The sequence below is a fragment of the Ictidomys tridecemlineatus genome, chromosome 6 (assembly GCF_052094955.1).
Source record: "Ictidomys tridecemlineatus isolate mIctTri1 chromosome 6, mIctTri1.hap1, whole genome shotgun sequence".
NCBI classification, from domain to species: domain Eukaryota; kingdom Metazoa; phylum Chordata; class Mammalia; order Rodentia; family Sciuridae; genus Ictidomys; species Ictidomys tridecemlineatus.
Genome location: NC_135482.1, coordinates 108,585,699 through 108,607,857, shown reverse-complemented (window position 1 = coordinate 108,607,857; position 22,159 = coordinate 108,585,699). Strand labels below are relative to the sequence as shown.

General features: G+C 46.9%; 1 protein-coding gene across 1 annotated transcript in view; it reads left to right on the top strand.

The window, feature by feature from the left end:
* Positions 1–566: 566 nt before the first annotated feature.
* Positions 567–22,159, top strand: part of Wnt5b (Wnt family member 5B) — a 113,610-nt gene continuing 92,017 nt past the window's right edge. The window contains exon 1 of the mRNA XM_005333979.5: positions 567–1,222. Coding sequence (XP_005334036.2) covers positions 1,217–1,222 — 6 coding nt within the window. The 5' untranslated portion in view covers positions 567–1,216. The remainder of the gene's footprint in view (positions 1,223–22,159) is intronic.

The following is a 22,159-nucleotide window of genomic DNA, read 5'->3' as shown; positions in this document are numbered from 1 at the left end:
AAAAGGGACCAGGACTGAGAGGGGAGTGACCTGTGTTTACAGAGCGGAAATAATAGCTGCTGAATCACTCTGCATCTTTGAGGATTCAAAGAAGGTTAAATTGAGTGACCGTGTTCGACGTAAATATGAGATATTGATGTACACTCTCCTGTTCTCAGAGATTCCAGCTCCGTGGCCCGAGAGGTAGGTGTCCCTGGCAGGCGCGCAGGGCACAGGCTCCGGGGCGCCCCGCGAGGGCTAGACCCGGGCAGGTCCCCCGGGTCCTTTCGGAGGAGGGGACGAGTTCCGGTAGGAGGCGGCTGCGGGCGTGTGGGGCCAGTAGAAGGGGCGGGGTGGCTGGCCTGCGGGCAGGGGGCTCTCCTCGTGCACCCCCGCGTCAAAGTCCCGGGCCGCTCTGTCGAATGCGTGCGGGTGGCGGGAGGCAGGTGCGGAGGTCACGGTCCCAGCCACGGGGAGGAGGAGCCCTCAGGAGGGGTGTCGCGGGCTCGGCCGGTGGGAAGGAGCGAGCTGGGGGCCGGCGCGGCTGCCGGGGGGCGGGGAGGCGGCGCAGGAGGCGGGGCGGAGGCGGCGGAGCCCCGGGATCCACTCGCCCGGAGCCGGCCCCTGCACTCTGAGCTGCGGCCGCCGCCTGCCAGCAGCCAACTTGGGGCCGAAACTTCCTCGGGTCCCGCGCTCGGAGAAGAGCGCGCCATCCAGCGACGGACGACCCACCGCGGCGGCCCGCGCCGGGCGCCCCGGGCCCAGGACCTCCCCTGGACTCGGCCCCAGCTCCGCAACCGCGATTTCTCCCGCCCGCCCAGCTCGGGGGTCCAGAGCCCAGCAGGGAGCCTTCCCAGTGGCCGGGGCGAGCGCGGACTCCGAGGGCTGGAAGTGTCCGGCTCGGGCCCAGCAGCGTCTGCTTCAGCACCTAGGGGGCCGGGCAGACGCTCTGTGGGACCCCCCAAACAGGGCGCACTCGCCCGCGCCGCCAGCCCCTCACCCCGGCCGCGGATGAAGAGTCCGGTGCGGCTGCCCGGGCGGCCCGCGCGCTGAGAGGAGCGGGCAGTGTCTGCCCCGGACCCCACCGGCGGGGCAGGGCTCCGGGCCGCCCCCGGCCCCCGCGGGCCGCGCCTCCACGCACCGCGGCGCCCGGCCGATCCAGCGGTGCCGGGCGCTGCGAGAGCCCGGCCGTGTCGCGCCGAGAGCCGGAGCCCGCGGGCCTGACAAGCGGCGGGACATGCAGGTAAGCGCCCGCTGCCAGCTGTGGGAACCCGGAGCTGCGCGGCCGTCCCCTGGCTCGTCGTCCGAGAGACGCCCGGTCACTTCCCGGGCCCCCAGAACTTAATGGGGCTGCCTCCGGCTTCTGGATCCTAGGCGCTCCGCGGGCGCTCACGGACCGGGAGCGGGCCCTGCTCTGGCTCACCAGACTCTGCTGGCTCGGCTTGGTCAGGTGGCGGGAAGGGAGAAGGAAGGCGAAGGAAATCACCCGGCCCCGCTGCGAACAAAGCTGGGGCTGCCTGCCTCTCGGCCGTGCTGCTGCTGCCTCCAGCGAGCGCGCGGCGCCCGGCGAGGAGGGCGCGCTCCCGGCGCAGGCAGGTAGGGCGCGGGCTTCCTCGCCCTCCCGCGGCGGCTCTGGCGCTCGCGACTTTCGGGTCGCCGAGAGGCGGACAACCCAGACGGTGGCCCGAACAGCGGCCACCTCTGAGCTCTGGGACAGAGCCTGGGCGCTACCCGCGACTGTCGGGGAGGTGTGAGCTGCTAGAGCTTCTCGAACTCTTCCCAGGATTGGCCCGGCCCAGCTGGAACCCTCCACTGGAGTGTGTCCCGGCCTGGAGCGGACTTGGGCGGGACTGCATAGGGATTACCTTAAATCTGGCGAGAGGTCCCTGAATTCTTGCCTCACTCCAGAGCTGATGGAGCCCTGAGAGGTGCTGGTGCTTTCTTTCTGCTTTCCTTGATTGCTTCTCTGTGTCTGGGAGAGATGGGAAGCCACCTCTCTCTCCATGCACTCTGAGGAACCTTGTTGAATATTTGGCCAAGTGCTCTGGTGAGAGACGAGTTTCCTGGATATTTGCACCTTACACATCATTGTAAGACAATTCATTTTGCTTGAAGGATGTTTGGTTTTGTTTTACAGAGAGAGAAACTGAGGTGGCTGAAGCCCTGAAATGGTTGTTCAGCTGAGTTGAGTGGGGAGGGGGCAGTTTGCCTTCCACTTTACAGGTGGTCCTTCTTCACTGTTTTTGTCACCTGGTCACATTAGCAACAGCTTTCAGTGATGGTCACTCTGAGCAGAGTTACAGCCTACCTGGAGGAAAAAGGCTCCAGATCATGTTACCAATCCCCTGAACTTCTCCAATGGCCTAGGAATGTGCTTACTTGCCAGAGCTGTGATGGGACATCTGTGCCCATGCCATCAGTGTAGGAACAGAAGACTGTCAGCAGGGCAGGGTCACATTCCTGTACTATCACCAGAACTGATACAGGCCCATGGTGCAAGTCCAGGGTGCCCCCTTCTGTGGTTGACCCCTAAGGCAGCCTAAGTCCCTGAGAGTATCAGGCACACCTCTGAAAGCTTGAGGACACTTTCCTGCATCCAGCCTCCTGTGGTGGAATGCACATGTAATTTACTTATTGAAGGCAAGATCTCAAGCATAGAGGAGTGGATGCCAGGCCCAGAGCCTGCACCTGCACGTCTGTCCAGACCCACACACAAGTCCTGGCAAAAACATACCGACCTATTAGAGGTGGAAAGCTGAGTGGTGGTTTTCCTCCATTTCAAAATAAGGTCTGTTCTCTCTTTGATACAGATGATTTGTAGTTATAAATAGCAAGGAGGAGGAGATGCACAAGGCAATGCTGAAAAGAGACCTCTTTGGGGCCATTGTGAGCAGTGGTGCAGTGCTGGGGTCTTCCTGGTGATGTCAAATGTGGGAGTCTGAGGCAAGAAGCACAGCTATAGACAGCATCTCTACTAACAGGTGCAGATGGTGCTGACACCAGGGCAGGGGGTGAAGAGAGTAGGGGCCTAAAGCCACAACGTCAGGGTAAGTCTCCAAGGGTAGCTGCAAGAAACACGCCCTTCTTTTCCTTTCTCTTCTTAAAGACAATCAGGCAGAAGCCATATGTCACACTGTGGGGTGTACCTGCCAGGGGAGCCAGAGCCAGTCTTTAAGGAGCTTGCTGGCCCCTTTCCACCCATGGATTCCTACTTTCCCAGGTTCTGATGTTCTGCATTTGAGTAAGGGTGTACAGTGTGTATGTTTGCCCAGAGCGTCTGAAACCAGTTCCCTCCTTAGTACATTTGGTGGTTGTAATATCTCCCAAGGTTTCTTTCTTAGCCCTTTCCTAAATTTTTTTCTATCCAAAAAGTTTAAAGAGTGTTGCTCAGTGGTGTAGTATGTATTTAGCATGGACGAGGCCCTGGGTTCCATCCCTAGCAATAATGATGATGATGATGATGATGATAATAATAATGTATTCCACAAATTGCTGTGAAAAGAACAAAAATCTAGGATTGTTCTTTACCTATGTATTTCATCCTCCTCGTAATCTAGTGGTAACTGGAAATATTTTGTTTGTTCTTTTGTGTTGTGGGGATGGGATCCAGGGCCTCACGCATGTGCATGTGAACAAACATGCCAACCATACCTCTTTCCTTGAGCTCCTGTGCCTGACATCACCAGTGCCGCATCACTGCTCATGGTGGCTCCAAAGAGGTCTCCTTCAGCATTGCCCTGTGCACCTCCTCCCCCTTGCTATTTATAACCACAACTCATCTATATCAAAGAGAGAATAGACACTGTTTTGAAATGGAGGAAAACACCACTCAGCCGCAGCTCAAATGATTTTTTTTAACTATTTTTAGCTGTAGATGGACACAATACCTTTATTTAATTTATTTTTATTTGGTGCTGTGAGGATCGAACCCAGTGCCTCACATGTCTTAGGCAAGCACTGTACCACCAAGTTACAATCCCAGCCCCTCAAATGATTTTTTTAAGACTTTTTGGTTTGTTTTTCTTCAAGAAAGGCAGAGGACCAGGGTGATATGTTCTGATTTTTACCTCTAAGACAGTTGTACTGGTTTCTGGATTGCCACAGCCTGGCACCTGTAGCATAGGGGCCCATTTTGCATGAAGTGATAGCCCTCGTCTTCCCTGAAATAGAACCCAGCAAGTCCGTGAAAGCCTTCCCTGTCTCTGCGATTCTGATTTGATTCTCCCTGGCTCCTTTTCAAGCTGTCATTTAACTCCTCAATCTTCTAAATATGCCCTCGGAGTCCACATTTGTTCCAGCCCCACACCTGAATGGAATCCTCTGAGTGTTTGTTATAGTGGTAGTTGGAGGTGGTTTTTATTACTCCTTCAGATCTCTCAAGACTCAGAACAGCAGTAGATATAAAAATCCTGAGTGGCAGGAGCTTATGTGAGCTCCATGTAAGGGCATCTTGGGCTGCTTTCTATCAGACTTCTTTAAACGGTATCTGTGTCCAGAAACATCCAGCAGAGGGTAAGTCATAGATACCATGGTAAAAACAAAAAGGCCGGAGTGTTTTTAATCTGAGCAACCTGTTAAAGTAACAACAACCCCCTATTGGTCCCTAAGGTGTCGTCTGTGCTTCCCACACAGCCTGTTGGTGAGACCCGGAAAATGGACTTATTTGTTTCAGTTCTGAATTTTTCCCTTCAATGAGAAATGCCCCTAGCACCACAGAGCAGGTGATGGCTCTGTTCCTACCAGGCCCCCTCCACTCCTGGGCGGCTCTGTTTACCTGGCTAAATTTAATCCTCTGCCCGCTCTGTCTCTGCTGGACCCACTGGCTCTGGCTCATGGTCTGGCGACTGGGCTGGCTGCTGCGGCAGTGTTTCCTGACTTCTTCGCCCCTGTGGTTGCAGTTGGGTCTTTTTGTACTGCATGAATCTTCTTTCAGACTTTCTAAAGTTGGTGTCTCTCCTCCCTGCTTCTCCACCCATGTGGCTTTTTTTCCCAACTCTTTCCCCATGGGTAATTTGGAACCTGGTTCAGGACTAGGGGCAAACTGTTCCCTGTGCCTTCCAGTTACCATGCATGGAGTTTTCAGGAAAGCTAGACTCAGGCTGCCACTGAAGGTCCTCAGTGTCCAGCCTGCTGCCAGACTCTGGGGTCCTTTCTGAGTCACCGAGGTGCTCATGGCAGAAGTACCACCCTTAAAGCGACAGGGCTGTTTTCTCAGAATATTTTTTTGCCCCCCCAAAACCTCCATACCTACAAAGAACTCAACCTGCCCCTAGGTACTGATCCTTGCATTACTGCCTTTTGAGGTTTTTGTTTTTATTTTTCTTTTAGAGGTGAGGTGCACATGTTAGGTATTTTCTCTGCTATCTTTTCTATGAAGTGAGAACATTGGATTAGATTGTCTTAGAGGCCTCTTCCACTTGTAACTTTCTGTCACTTTGCCCAGCTTTAAGCCCTTTCAGATTTTGGAAATCTCTGCTGAGGCCCAGGTCTCAGTTGGGGCTGCAGGCCCTTGGAAGACCGGAGGTGTGTTCCCACCCTGGGGAGGTGGGGGGCGGGCGGGACTGTTTCACAAAGCTGGGCTTGTGGTCGCACTGGAGGCTCAAGTTGGGCTCCTAGCTGTGGGCTGTGGCGTGGCAGGGGCCTCTGTGGTTAGCCAGCATCCCGAGGATTAGGATGAGGCTCTGTCTCCAGCTTCGGGTGACTTGGGGGCTGGTGCTACATTCCTGGGGTGAGGCACCAGGAGTCCATTTTTAAATGGTTTACAGTCCTCCCTCCTCTGAAGTTTCCTTGAGCTCAAGAAATGCAGACTCCGAAATGGTTACTCTTGTCTGGGTAATTTATAAAGGGTCAGAAGTGGACTTAGCAAGGCCTGTGAAATGATAGCTGGGCTTGGGTTAGAAAAGGCAGTGGCTTAGAAAGTTCTGGGTTTACAAACTGTAGTTCCCAAGGGTCACTTTTGAGTTATTTGCAAATGTTCAGTTGTTAGATTTGCCTCGAGTCCTGCTGGGGGAGAGAAAAATATAAGAACAAAAATATAGCATAATGAAACATAGAAAGTAACAACGCTCTTCTGATAGGAGCTGGTGGTAGTTGGGTTTGCTTCTGAGCCTCACGCTGCCCTTTCCACTTTGACAGGGAAAGCCCCGGATTAAAAGCAAGAAGCCACATAGCAGCCCTAAGCTTCTGGGCTCTGTGACTGTGTTGTGCGGCCCTGGGGTTATGCCCTGGGCCTGAGCCAGTGGACAGAGTGTGGGAAAGAGGCTGGTACACCCCCACCCACTTCTCTTACCCCCTGTGTTGTGGAAAGTCGGAGCACAGTTGAGTCCCTGTCATAGATTGACCTTGAAGATTACATACTTCACCTATATTTGTTGAGAAGTTTCTCCTGAGAAAAGTTGAGTCATGAATAACTAAATACTTCACAGAAATTGTGTTGGGGGTGGGGCTGGGGTTGTGGCTCAGTGGTAGAGCGCTCGCCTGGCATGCACAAGGCACTGGGTTCCATCCTCAGCACCACATAAATGTAAAATAAAGATATTGTGTCCACCTAAAACTTAAAAATAAATTAAAAAGAAAGAAAGAAATTGTGTTTGGGGTTTGAGGCCTACAGTCAAGGCAATTAAACCCTTAGCAACATTTGGCACGTAAGTTTAGAAGTTCACAGGCAAGAGCCCAAGGGGCACGGAGGTGTCTGGACCTTATCACCTGGGGAACCTTAAACATGGCTGAGTTCCTCTGTGTATGAGTTTTGATCATTTGTAAATTGGAAATAGTACTTTAGACCTGTCCCCAGCAGTTGCTGAGAGGTGTTACTGTGAGTAGTGGATGGAAAGCCCCAAGGCCGTGCCTGGAGCTCCTCAAGGCTCTATCAGGGTTGCACTGATGAGAGTCTGAAGGTCAGACAGCTAGAGCTCTTGGGCAGCCTGCCCCGGACTTGTCCTGTGCCAAAGGCGGAGGGCGCTGGCACTGAAGATGTGGCTCAGAGGTAGAGCCCTTGCCCAGCATGTGTGAGGCCCTGGTTTCCATCCCTAGCACCTGAAATAAAGAAGGTGGCTGTTTTGTGTGGGTCATTTGCAGCACACCCCCTGCCTATGTCTAAGGAAACAATTCTCATGAATGTCCGCTGGGTGCCAATCAGGCACAGAAGTTGTTTTGATCAGCATATAGAGGGGAATAGAGGATTAGGGAATGACAGGGACAGGACACATGTCCAGAGTTGGCTGACATGAAAGAAGGAAAAGTGATGTTCTCCATAGGAGCCTTGGATTCTGATGTGTCCTAACTGGCTGATACTTGACCAGATCCCTACCTCAGGAAGAAGGGATCTGGGGACCACATCTTAGACACAGTTTCATTTTTAATTGAGCAAGTGCTGATATATTCCCTGTGTTTGCAAATTGCTCAAAATCTTAGTGTGTGTGTGTGTGTGTGTGTGTGTGTGTGTGTGTGTGTGTCAGGGGGGGGGTTACTAGGAATTGAACCCAGGGGTGCTCTACCACTGAGCCATATCCTCAACCCTTTTGATTTATTTTAAGATAGGGTTTTGCTAAGTTGCCCAGGCTGGCCTGGAACTTGTAAACCTCCTGCCTCAGCCTCCCTAATACTGGAATTTCAGGCGTCAACCTCTGTGCTGCCACTATGCCCAGCTACTCAAGAGTCTTAAAAGGTCAAGCCAGGTGCAGTGGCACACATTTGCAATCCCAGCAACAGGGGAGGCTAAGGCAGGAGGATAGCTTGAGCCCAGATCTTCAGGGCCAGTTTTGGGCAGCAGAGTGTCTCAATAAAACAAAACAAACAAACAACAACAAAAACTTGTCAAATTTGGGGTCTTTCTTAAAAAGGTAGCCTCTGTGAAGTCTCATCTGAAGTCAGATTTAACAGGCAAGATCAGATTTGAGAGCCTTCTGTTTCCCCTCATGCCAGTCTATATTCCACTGTGAGTCAGGGTAGTATCCTGTGGAAAGCAAGGGGATTCAGGAGCCAGGCAGGTAACTGAGAAGAGTGAGGGAAAGGGGAGGGATTAAAAGGCAACTGGGAGGGCCAGGCCTGCTCAGTGGTAGAGCACTTGCATCCCACACCACACACACACACACACACACACACACACACACACACACACACACACACTTTGGGAGAAGGAGGAAGCCCTGTGGCCAACCTGGGAGGGCGTTGTACCTAAAAGCTTTTGAATTCATGTATTGAAAACTCACTGAGTTGCCCTACCAACCCCCTTCCCCCAGATTGAACTCTGTCGGGAACCTAAGAGTAGTGAGCTGATGCAGTTGGCTAGCAGGGGACTTCCAGCTGACAAGCCAGACCCACTGGCCCTTCGAATCCAGGCCCTTTTCCATTGCGGAGCTGATGGCCACACCCAAGGGGCTGGACCAAGTCTTTCAACTTCTCAGGGTCCAGGGGTCACATTCTCAGTGCTGCTCCTACCCTAAAGTCCCAACTTCTGTAACAGGGTGGCCTCTCTATAGAGGTGTCAAGAGCCATTATGAACGGATGTTAGCCACATCCTGGGATTCCTCTTTCTTACACACTTCGGGCATCATTCCTGACATGCACAGGGAGTTTTCACACTTCCCTGACAAGACCCTCCTTGCTGTGAAACACAGCCCAGACCTGGCACTGTAGCTGATCAAGCCCTCCCTCTGCAGCCAGCCTGCCCCCTGCCTCCCTGGCCAGCCTCAGCCCCCCGTATCACAACCCATGCCTCTTAGGGCCTTCTTATGTCATGTGCATACCTTGTATTCTTTTGGGACCCACGTACCTGCACTGCCTGGGCCTGGTCCTCTCCAGCTCCTTTCTGTCCTGGGATGGCTCCTCCTGTCTATCAGGTCTCAGCTTCTCAAAGAGGCCCTGGTGTAGGAGTTAGCCCCCCCCCCCCCAGACATTCTGTTCCTGTGTCCTCTAGAGCACTTATCACACCACCTGTAGCTCTCCTGTCTATTTATTATCACTCTTGTTAAATGCCTGCCCCCCACTGTGAATGTCCTATTGTCCACTACTTCCTCAGAGCTGAAGCAGTGTCTGAGCTTAAAAGATGCTCAATAAAGATCTGCTATTGTCGACCTTAGGGCAATGAACTTAGTAAATGTACAGCATGTTCCTTGCTAGAAACGGGCCTCTTTGCCTAATAAGTATGCCATCCTTAATGGATTTCTGCTGAGAATTGAATTAGTCATATAACAAATATTGATTCAGCTATGTCCCAGGTGCTGGGGAGATAAGACTGCTCCTGGCTGGGCATGGTAGCACATGCTTGCAATCCCAGCTTCTGGGGAGGCTGAGACACGAGAATTACAAGTTCGAGGCCAATCTTGGCAATTTAGCCAGTCCCTGTCTTAAATTTTAAAAATTTAAAAAGGGCTGAGGAGGTAGGTCAGTAGTAGAGCAATTGCCCAGCATATGTAAGGCCCTGGATTTCACCCCCAGCACTGCAAAAATAAACAAACAAACAAACTCAGGAGTTTTGGTTCAAGTAACTTCTACTACTCACAAATGGCTAACGTGCAGTCTTCCAAAACCTCTGAGTTTGTCCTTCCCCCCATATCTTGAGCCAAACTCTGTATTTCACAGCATAATTATTGCAAATTTTATGCCAATTTTTGGGGGGGGGGCAAAAAATGGAGTGACTAATAAGTAAAGCTTTATTTTTTTATTTGTTTATTATTTTTTGGTACCAGGGATTGAACTCGGGGGCACTTGATCACTGAGCCACATCCCCAGCCCTATTTTGTATTTTATTTAGAGACAGGGTCTCACCGAGTTGCTTAGCGCCTCACTTTTGCTGAGGCTGGCTTTGGACTCGTGATCCTCCTGCCTCGCCTCCCGAGAGGCATTGGGATTACAGGCGTGCACCATTGTGCAGGGCTCATGAAGCTTTTTTTTTTTTTTTAAATGTGCTGGTATTACTTAAAAACCATTTATCACTCAATTAGCGTTGGGGCAAGGCACAGAATATTCATAAATATACATTTAAAGTGAATAGTCCAAATGGAAGGGTGTCATTTCTTTGTGACAATTTAGTGAACATTTTTCTGGTCTGGAAAAGAAGAGTTAACACATTAGTTGTCATTGATTTGTGCATTGTAGTATTACACTTGAGAAAATTGATTACAGGGTTGCAAAGTATGGACTTACAAAATTTAGTCTTTTGCATCTGAAGATACTGCTCTGCTGTCATTGTTTTTTTTATGTTTTTAGAGAGAGAGAGAGAATTTTTTAATGTTTATTTTTTAGTTTTCGGCAGACACAACATCTTTGTACGTGGTGCTGAGGATCGAACCCGGGCCGCACGCATGTCAGGCGAGCGCGCTACCACTTGAGCCACATCCCTAGCCCTGTCATTGGTTTTTAACCTAACATCCGTCTCAGTGCCACTCACGGAAGATGTGTTTACAGTCGGTTCTGCAGTGTTCCAAATAAACTCCCAAGTCTGCTTTCAGAAATATACTGAAGCTCCTGCACTGAGAATTTTAGGCTCCAGTCTTGGAATGCAGGAGAAGACAAATGTGCATCCATATGCATCCATATGCCACTGGTGAATACATTGCTGCTCTGTTTTCCTTTTAAGTGGCATGATGAACAGACCTATCCCATGCAACGATTACATGGTGACAGGTTACAAACCAATTTTTGGACTGAAAAAAACAGGGTGTGAAATTACGGCATGTTTCCCTGTGTGTGTGGTCAGACTGAGAAATGGTGAGGGAAGCATGAGGCAGTTTCATGAGGGCTCCATCCCCAGTGCCCTGCATCTCAGGCTCTCAGTCACTGTTAAATGACATGAGGATGGTCATCTTGCTAGGCTGTCATTCCAGATGACTGACATTATCTCTTAAGTAAGTAAGCACATTTATTGGATACAGCACCAGGATCCAATAAAACCTTGTTGCATATAATTTGAAAAGAACTAAGAAGAAAAAGGTCTCCTCTTGCCAAAGACAGTGGCATTGTTGCCTCCTCTGCACGGCCATCTCTCGACTTCCAGGGCGCCTCCCTCTCCTAGGCTCCCCTCCCCATCACTGACTACGGATGGTTTCCTTTATGTCCTTGGACTCATCTCCTCTCTGCAAAAGGCTGATGCCTATAAATGCTGTCTGGGCTCTGACAAACTGCACATCTTCATTCTCCTGCCTGCTCCTCTCCCTTGGCCTTGGGCAGGTAGGCAGATTGCTAGGCAGGATCTTCTCTGACCTTCCTCCCTTAGACCTGCTCTTCACATGGGCTGCTCCAGCTCATCCTTCTTCTTGCTCGTTTTTGGTTTTCTAGCTGTGTGATGAATTGTGTGATTGAGCTCTTAGAACCACGCCTGAATAGTGGGGGCTGGGCGTGGAGAGAGGATGGCTAGTGGAAATAGGATACAACTGGAAGGAGGAATAACTTCTAATGTTTAACATCGCACTGTAAGAGAACTATGGTGGACAGCAATTAATCATGTATTTCAAAGTAGCTTGTAGAGAGATTTGGGGGTGTGGTACTGGGGATGGAGCCCAGGGGAGCTTTCCACTACATCCCCAGTCCTTTTTTATTTTTTAATTTTGAGACAGGTTTCACTAAGTTGCCGAGTCTGGCTTTGAACTCCCGATCCTCCTGCCTCATCCTCCCAAGCTGCTGGGATTATAGGCATGTGCCACTGTGTCCTGCTGGCACTTTTCTTAGTCTCTTCTACTTATATCTGTAGAAGCATATAGATATTCACAAGTGTATGTGTATGGGGTGTGTGTGTGTGTGTGCATGGTGGAGGGCGGGGGTTGTTGGTTTGCAGAGCTGGGGTTGTTGGTTTGCAAGCGTGGTAGGTGAGTGCCACACCCCAGCCTGATGTGTGTTTCTTTCTGTGCTGTCTCCCTGCTCCTCAAGGGCAAGGACCAGCTTACACTTCTGGCTTCTGTGCTGTCATGTGGCCTGGTATACGTCAGGTGCACAAAGTTGAAGATTAAACTTGTCCAGATGCCTGGACAGGTGTGTGGTCTATTTTCTGGTAAGTCGCTGAATCTGTGCAGAGCCAGCCCCTACGCTTTCTTTGCCTTTTTGCTTACTAGCTGTGTGATGAGCGTGATGTCCAAATCACTTTTATTTTTTATATGTACATTTTTTAGTTGTAGGTGGACACGATTCCTTTATTTTATTTTTGGGTGGTGCTGAGGATGGAACCCAGTGCCTCCCATGTGCCAGGCGAGCACTCTACCCCTGAGCCTCAGCCCCAGCACCCCCAAGTCACTTTTTGGTTCCCTAAGGTCGTTCTAAAGCCAGGCTTCTGAACCTCAGCACTGAGGATACTTGGCTCTGATCATTCTTGGTTGAGGAAGGCTGTCCTGTGCACTGGAGGATGTTGACAAACAGACCCAGCCTCCACTCACTAGATGCCCGTACCACCCTGTTCCCAGAGATGACACCCAGGGATGTCCCCAGCCTTTGTAAATGTCCCTGAGCGGCAGGGTCACAGAAGAGCCCCCCCCCCTCCGTTTGAGGTTCACTGTTCTAAACTGTCTCTAATTTTTTCCTGACAACTTTTCTTTGTTTTTCCTTCCCTCAATCCTTGGTAATTGTTTCCAGTTTTGTGTCCTATTTCTGTGCTGCTACCTGAGTGTGGGTGCTGTGGAGATGTGAATGATGGCAGCAGCTCTCCCAGCAGGGGCTTGTCCCTGTCCCACCCCACAGTGCTGTCTGTCACCCTGCTTCCAGACAAATCCTACTGCTGCCCTCCTGACCCACCAGCAGCCACCCTGCTGGTTAAAAGGGTGGCCGAGGGGAGCAAGACATTTAGTTTTATGCTCTGTAGTTTGATTAGAATATCAGCCTTGCACACTCAGTCTAGGGGTGGTTTTCAACCCTTTAGAAGTCTTTGCCCACCCTCTTGATGTCCTCTGTTCAGTAGAAATACGTGGCCTTTAGGGCCATGGACTTGGGTTTGAGTAGTAACTCAGCCATTCACAACCCTGGCCTTTCAGCTTTTCTGAGATCTCGTTTCCTTTTCCCTTCAACTGGGATAATAATGCCCCACTCACAAGAGTGGGTGCTTTTCTTTTTTGAGGTCTAAATGTGATAATTCATGTGAATTCTGGTGAAGCCCTGCACATAATATGAACTCTGTCCATGTTCAGCTCCTTTCTTCAACCCTTCTCTTTGAAAAAAAGGTGAAAGTGTTGAGAATTGTCACCAAAGATGCCTAAGCCCCGACTCAGACTTTGGTGGAGAAGTGAGCATGTTATAACTTGGTTGATTTTGATAACTGGAGAGACAAATGGGGAAATTCACTTTATGACAACTACTTTAACCAACGAAGCTCTTGAGAGCTCTACAGCTCCAGGCTCTAGAAATTTCCTGAGAAGACCTCCTAATCTGAAGCGTGGGCTCTTGGATGGCAGAAGTGATTCTCCTCTGTGCTCCTCTCCGCACTGGTGATCCCAGCACTCAGCAGAGTTGCTGCTCAGCAATACTGACAAAGTGAGCTGGAGACACCTAAGGAGTGCATGATTCCCAATTTGTGAAGGCTAGTCTTGAAATAACCCAACTTCACAATACTAAGACACACTGTTGGAGATCAGTATGCATCTTAAACTCAATATAGAATCATGATTTAATTGGGAGTGCTTTTCTTTCTTCCTTTCTCCCTTTCTCTCTCTCTCTCTCTCTCTCTCTCTCTCTCTCTCTCTCTCTCTCTCTCTCTTTCTTTTCTTGGTACTGAGGATTGAGCACAGAGCCACAGAGCCACATCCCCAGCCCCACCTCCCCCTTTTTAAATTTTTTTTTCTTTGTTATAGTCGGACACAATACCTTTATTCATTTTTAAATGTGGTGCTGAGGATCAAATCCAATGCCTCGCATGTGCTAGGTGAGCACTCTACCACTGAGCCACAACCCAGCACCCCCAGCCCCAGCCCTTTTTATTTTTTATTTTGAAATAGTCTCGCTAAGTTGCTAAGGGCCTGCTAAATTGGAGAAGCTGGCTTTACACTTGAGATCCTCCTGAACTTCTGGGATTACAGGCATGCGCCACCATGCCTGGCACGTTTCTTTCTTAGTAGTGTAAGATGATGGTGCATTTTAGAATCACTTCTTAGTAGTGTAAGATGATGGTGCATTTTAGAATCAGTATTTGGCAAAATCAGGTTACATTCTTTATCATTGTTTTCAAAGGTGACCTATTGTCATTTCCTGTCACCTACCATGGTGTTCCCATGGAAATGTGCTTCTGATTTTGCCAAATGCAATATTTAGAGTGTTGCCTTCATGTTGAACCTCTTATTGACTAAGAGCTAAAATTGAGATAGGAAATTCTAGGCAAAGACCAGATGCCCCAAGGACCCTGAACCCCAATGTGAAAGGATCCTGGCTTCCCTGCAGCCACCTGAGAATCAGAAGTTTAGGATTCCTGCCTTCTGTTAATAGGGATCTGGGGCCAATAAATGAAGTGCCAACAGTCTCCCAGTGCTTTGTAAATGGATTCATGTATCTCACCCTCTGCCTGTCCCACCTGGAGTTGTTTGAAAGTAGTTGAGAAGGACTGTAAGGTGCTGTTCTTGCCTTTAGGACAGGAGGATGTGAAGAGTGGAAATGTGACCCAAAGATTTCTTTAAATCCACTGACAAAACACAGCCTCAGGTGACTCAGGGGTGATTCATACCTGGCACTTGACTTCTTATTTGTCTATTTCTAGGACAAACAAGTTTTCTCTTTGAAAACTCTGTAGAAGCTTGTCTGGTTAGGTGAAATAGTATCCCGAAGGATCAAGAAGAAGTTACATTCTATAGCCAGAGTGCAAGCCCCCTCCCCCTTCCTTTTAATACTTCCCTGTTTCACTGTCTTGGCATCGGAAAATATGTCAGATAAAACATTGCTAACATGAATTTTTTTTGGGGGGGGTACTAGGGATTGAATTTATGGGTGCTCTACCACTGAGCCACAAATCTCAGCTCTTTAAACAAAATTATTTTAAACTTTTGAGAAAGGGTCCCAGTAAGTTGCCAATGCTGACCTTAAACTTGAGATCCTCCTGCCTTAGTCTCCCAAGTGTGCTACTGTTCCCTGGTTAATGTGGAGCGAAGAAGGTCTAATGAGAGAGAAGGTCTAATCTCTTAGATGCAGTGTTTAAGTCCTACAGTGCATCAGGTGCCAGTTCAATCCTGACTCCAAAAGTTCACTGACTGTAAGACCACTCTCTAGAGGTGACCTTGGGCAAGTCACCCAAACTCACCTGACCTCAGTTTCCCCATCTGTTAAAATCCCCCCAGGCTGGGCTGGGGCTATGGCTCAGTGGTTGGTTGAGCACTCACCTCGCATGCGTGAGGGTTCGATCCTCGGCACCACATACAAAAAATAAATAAATAAAATAAAGATAATGTGTCCATCTACAGCTAAAAAAAATATTTTTAAAAAATCCCTACAGGGTTGTTATGAAGTCTGAATGACATGAATCCTCATAAAAGTGCTTATATTAAATGAATGTAGAACCTCACACATAGAAAGCCCTCAGGAGGTGTTCACTCTAATTATGCTTCAAAATAGCCTCCAAGAGGGAAAAAAAAAAAAAAGTGCTATTGGGCAATTGCCAGGAACTAGTTCTGCTGACAAAATCAACCGCTTGGTTATGTCTGGGATGAAGGTGTAGAGTCGGTATTATTTTCATTCTTAAACATGGCATTAATAAGCTACACAGACATGTCAATTTGACGGTAATATGATATGAATAACATTGCATTATTTTGGTTGGAGTTACCAGGGATTGAACTCAGGGGCATTGGACCACTGAGCCACATCCCCAGCCGTATTTTGTGTTTTATCTAGAGACAGGGTCTCACTGAGTTGCTTAGCACCTCACTTTTGCTGAGGCTGGCTCTCCCAAACTGCTGGGATTACAGGCATGCACCATTGTGCCCAGCCTTAACATTGCTTTTTTTTTTTTTTTTAATATATTTGGTTGTCAATGAACCTTTATTTAATTTATTTATTTATATGTAGTGCTGGGAATTGAACCCAGTGCCTCACACCTGCCAAGCAAGCGCGATACCACTGAGCCACAAACCCAGCCCTAACATTGCATTTTTGATACATACGGCTTGTTATATTATGACCAATCAAGAATCCTGGTCAAACCCTTACCAGATGGCTTTTAAATATTTCTTTACAAGTGAGATTCTGGAAGGGTGCCGTTAATGGTGAGAGCAGAGGAAGAGTCTTAAGAGAAAGTTTTCCCACTGTTATGCTTTAAAGCCTGGGAAGCCTCAGACACCGTGCTATGCTGTGGTTCAGGGTAGATCATGGGCCTCTGAGAAGAAAGCCTGAACCTACTTCCACAATTGAGGGTTAGGGAGAGCCTAACAGAGTGAAGTTCCTGTGCTTCCTGCACTCTGCTCCTTCTTTACCCCCTGCAGTATGTTGCCACAGCTGAATGGTAAAAGTGCAACTTTTGGTGGGGGGTTGTTTTTAGGTGCTAGGGATTGAACCCAGGGTCCTCTGCACATGTCAGGCAAGCACGCTACCACTGAGCTCCACCCCCAGCCCACTTTTTCTTTTTAATCAAATGTATTGGTGTATAACTTACAGGTAATAAAATCCATACATTGTTTAAGTGTGCAGGTCAGCAAGTTGGGGCAAATATAAATATTCATGCAACACAGCCCTCATCAAGATATTTCTCCTTCCCTGAAAAGCTTCTTGTCCCCCTTCATCATGGGCACATAACACTACCCTGCTGATTCAGGCAACCTCTTATCTGATTGGACTGATTCTGGATTCGTTTTACCTGTGCTAGAGTTTCACATCAATAGAATTGTACCAGAACTAAGGTAGGTTTTGTTTTCTTCTTGCTTTGATGTTGAGCTTCTTTTTCTCAGCACATCTGTGATATTATTTATCTGTGTTGTCAGAAGGATCAGCAGTTTATTCCTTTTTATGGCTACAATTTGTTTATTTACTTCTAATGGACATTTGGGTTATTCTGGATTTCAGTTAATAAGACAATCTCTGAGGGCTAGGGATATAGCTCAGTTGATAGAGTGTGTCTCCCATGCACATAGGCCCTGGGTTCAATCTCCAGCAACACATATACACACGAAAAGACAATCTCTGTCTTTTAATTGTGATGTTTAGTCTATTTACACTTAATACCATCTTTTAGTTTTCTTATTTTGAAATAATTTTAGACTTGTAAAAATGCTGCAAGAACAGTGTAGAGAATTCTTGCCTTTACTTAGTTTCCTTTAATGTTAACATTTTATGTAATCATAGTACAGTCCAACTGAAAATTAACATTGTTACAGTGTTGTTATAGTCTAAAATTATAGGTCTTATTCCAATTTATTCATTTTTCCCCAACTTTTTTTTGGCGGGGATGGGGGGGTTACCAGGGATTGAACTCAGGGGCACTCAACCACCAAGCCACATCCCCAGCCCTATTTTGTATTTTATTTAGAGACAGGGTCTCACTGAGTTGCTTAGCACCTGGCCATTGCTGAGGCTGGTTTTGAACCTGCTATCCTCCTGCCTCAGCCTCCAGAGCTGCTGGGATCACAGGCGTGCGCCATGCGCCCGGCCAGTTGGTTCTTTTTTAAAATCAGCATTCCCTGTATATAATGTGTCCTCTCCGCACCTCTACTTTTAAGATTTTATACTTATTTTAGCAGTTGAGTATGATGTGCTTAGGCACGGCTCTTCTTTTGTTTGTACTTTAGAGTTTAGATCTATAAGTTAGCAGTTGTTTTTTTTTTTTAATTTGGGAAAATTTTGGTAACTATTTATTCCAATATTTTTTCTGTGCCATTCCCATCCTCTTAGCCTGATACTTTAGTTCTATTAGGCTGATGAATATCATCACTTAGATTCCTAAAGTTCAGTTCATTTTTCTAAAATATATTTTTAGTTGTAGATGGACACAATACCTTTATTTTACTTATTTTTATGTGGTGCCTCCCACATGCTAGGCAAACGCTCTACCAACTGAGCTACAACACTAGCCCAGTCATTTTTCTTTAATTAATTTTTTCTCCTGTTCTTCAAACAATTTGTCAATGTCTTAATGTTTACTGACTTTTTCCCACCATCTATAATTTGCTGTTACATTTGTTAAGTTACAGACCTATTAGTTCTTGAAGTTCCATATTATAGTTTGCATTTTTCTGCTGAGATTACCTACCTGTTCCCACACTAAGGCCATATTTTTATGAAATTCTTTGAACATATTTTCTTTTAATTGCTTAAATATAATTATTATAGCTGCCTTAAAGCTTTTGTCAGCTTAGTTCAACATCTAGGCCACATCAACTTTAATATCTTTTGACATTTTCTCAACATTTCCCTGTTTGTTGTTTATTTTGCATCTAGTGATTTTTGGTTGAACATTAGACATTATGATCACCTGTTTTGTTTTTCTTTCTTTCTTTTTTTTTTTTTTGTAGTTGTACCTGGATACAATGTTTTTATTTTTATTTATTTATCTTTAATGTGGTGCTGAGGATTGAACCCAGCCTCACACATGCAAGGCAAGCACTCTACCACTGAGCTACAGCCCCAGCTCATGATCACCTGCTTTTAAAACTCTAGATTTTGTTATCCTATTCTGAAGTGTGTTGATTTTTGTTTTGGCAGAAAGTTCAACGACTGGCTAATCACTTTGTGCCAGCATAGGCTTGATCTGACACTTAGCTAATGTGGCTCTGCAGAAAGCACAAACAGCCAGGCACAGTGATCCCAGTGACTCCACAGATCATATTAGGACTTGGTTTTAGTACTACATTTCTTTTTTATGGCCAAATAATACTCCATTGTATAGTTAGCTCACTTTTATTTATGGTTTCATCAGCTGATGGACATTAGTGTTGTTTCTGCTTTGGGGCTATTATGAACAATGTTGCCATCAACGTTTGTGTTTAAGTTTATAGGTGGAAATACATTTTCATCTCTCTTGGGAAGAAACCTAGGAATGGAATTGTTGGGTCAGGTGGTAACTCTGTGTTTAACTTTTTAAAGAAATGGCAGAGAGTTTTTTCAAATGGCTGTATCATTTGACGATCCCATCAGCAGTTGTGGGGGTTTCAGTTTCTCTGCATCCTTGTCAATACTTGTTAAAAACTGCCTTTTTAAAAATTATTATTATAGCCATCTTAGTGGGGATCACTGTGGAGTGAGCTGTGTTCTCTGCTGTGGGTGGAATAGGGACAGTGTCCCCCAAAGCTCCAGTGTTAAAGATTGGTCCCCAGACTGATACTATTCGAGGCGTGGTAGATCTTCGGGAGGAGGGGCTTTTAGGACTCGGCTCATTCCCTCTGTCTATCATCTATCTGTCTTTCTGTTTCCTGGTTGCTCAGCCATGTCCTCCTGCATGATTCGCCACCCTCAATAGAGGCTCATAGCAATTGGCTGCCTGATCATGAACTAGAACCTTTAGAATCATATGCTAAATAACCCTTTTCTCTTTATAAGTTAACTTCCTCTAGTATTTCATAGTAGTAACACAAAACTAATAAGTTCATATGTCAAAACCCTAGCTCCCATGTGATAGTATTTAGTGAGGGAACTTTTAGGAGAGAGCTAGAGTCAGTTGAGGTCATGAAGGCTGGGCCCTGCTGGGTTTGGTTATAGTTCACTGGTATCCCCACGGTTCATGTGTTGGAAACTTGGTCCTTAGTATGTTGATCTTGGGGGGGGGATCTTAAGAGGTGGAGCCTAGTGCAAGGTAATTAGGTCATTAGTATGCTGTCCTTGAAAGTGTTATAGGACCCCAGTTAGTTCCTGAGAGAGTGGATTGTTGTGAAATGGCAATATTGGCTCTTCCCCACTCTTTGACTTTCTGTCTTGCTATGTGATCTCTCCCTCTCACCATGATGCCATTCACTGTGATGTGACACATCCAAGAGGGCCTCCCAGAGGTGAAGTTCATGGGGCCAACTGATCTTGAATTTTAAGCTTATGAACTAAATAAACTTCTTTTCTTTCTACATTATCCAGCCTGGGTATTTTGTTATAGCAGTAGAAATTGAACTAATACAGGCATTCACGATGGGACTAGTGCCCTGATAAGAACAGACATCAAAAGATTCTTTCTTTCTTTCCCTCTCCCTCTCTCCCCTCCTCTCTCCCTTCCCACCTCTCTCTCCCTCTCTCTTGTGTGAGAAAACAGTGAGAAGGCAATGGTCTAAAGCCAGGAAAAGAGCCTTTCAGAAACTGATTTTGCTGACATGCTGTTATTAGACTCCTAGTCTCCAGGATCGTGAGAAAATAGTATTTTGTTATGACATCCTGAACAGGTAGGAAGTGGTATTTCATTTGGTTTTAATTTGCATTTCCCTAATGGTTAACAGGATTGGGAGTGTAGCTCAGTGGTAAAATGCATGCCTAGTATGCATGAGAACTTGGGTTGATCCCCAGCCTACAACACACACACACACACACACACACACACACACACACACACACACACACACACGGTTAATGAGAATGAGCATCTTTTCAGGTGCTTATTAGCTGTTTATATATATATATATATATATATATATATATATATATATATATATATATATCCTTTTTGGAGAAATGCCTATTTAGATTTTTCCCGTTATTTTTTAAATTGGGTTGTCTTTTTATTGTAGAGATGTAAGAATTCTGAATATATTGTTGCTTAGCAGATATATATGGTTTGCCAATCCTTTCTCCTGTTTTGTGGGTTACTGGCTGTTGGATACATTGTGCCACTGAAGATGGAAGTTGGAAACTTTAAGTAGCTAAGATAGATCTCTGAGGCAGCTTGCATTACTGACAGAGGAAGAAACCTGAACATATTTGGAAAATCTCAACAAATCATGACAAATTGGCAAAATATAAATCTTGATATTTTAGTAGTATTGAATGTTGTTTTCTGACACAAGTAGAAGATACCATAAATTGTCACTGATGTTATTGGGGTGTCCGTAGCTCAGAAGCTGGGGGACCTCCTTTGGAGACAGATGTCTTGTGCATCCTCACACCATCTGACAGGGAGCATTGCCTGAGGCAGCTCCTGGTGGGAGCTTCAGCATCTTAGGGGCATTCAGATGCCCCAGGAACTTGAGCTTATGCCTACAACGTCTTTATAGGTTTAAGGGGAATGAAAGTCCTTCAAAAATAAGAGTACATTTTTTTTGGAATGGACACATTTATCATTCTATGTGGTGACAACTCTTCTCTCCCTCTCTCAAAATACTATATTGGGTGTCTTTTTATTTTTTTCTTTGTACTGGGGATGGAACCCAGGGCCTCACCCATTCTAGGCAAGCACTGTACCACTGAGCTGCACCCCCAGTCATGAGTGTGGTCTTTTGAATAAATATGAATTGAAATTAATTTAGTTTGTATTTTATGACACCTCTTGAGATAATCGGAGCTAATCAGGGCTCACAGGATCCTCTAATGGAACACTAGTATCATGTTAAACTCTCTGGAAGGCATTTCTGGGAGTTCCGTTTCAGTGGCACGTCTGCCATTGGTGGGGTCAAGTGTCCTGTGCCAGGCTGATCCTCCCTCCACTAGTGACCTTACAGTCTATGGGAATCATTTTCCTAGAGCAGGTGATAATATGATAATGCTTCACATGTGTGTGTATGACTCATGCAGATTGCTTTGCTCTGCCATTTGCCCATCTGTGTGGTAGTAAGAATGCTTTGAGGTGCTGGGATGAAAGATGAGGTGGACAGGCCCTGACTTGAGGAGCTCTGGTTTTGAGAGCTAGCTGTGTAACCTCAGGCTAATGCTGGCCTTTTGGAACAGTGTCCTCAGGGGCTGATGTCGGCACTACCCTTCCATCTGATATTGTGGGGATCGAATGAAATGATCTATCTGAGTGAACTTGGAAAAGTACACTCATTTCGACAAAGTACTATGGGAAGTACTTTTGGGTCTGTCTGTTTTGCCATCTTTCTGCCCTCCAGAGTATATCATGCAGCACTGCAAATCAGAATTTGGTCAGGGGTGGCTTATAGGTGCCCATGTCAAAGTAGGCTAGTGAGAGACCTGGGAGGCCTGAGAAGGGATGATGGAGCTCCTCACTCTGGAGGTTTGGCAGAGATCTCCACACTGTTGGGCTCTCTGGCCCCAAGATGGTTTCTGTGCAGACCTATTTACTGAGCTTTCTGTCTTGCATGTAACTTCCACCGGATGGTTTCTGTGGTCTCAGGAGATCTATGAATCCTGTGTTCTTAACTTG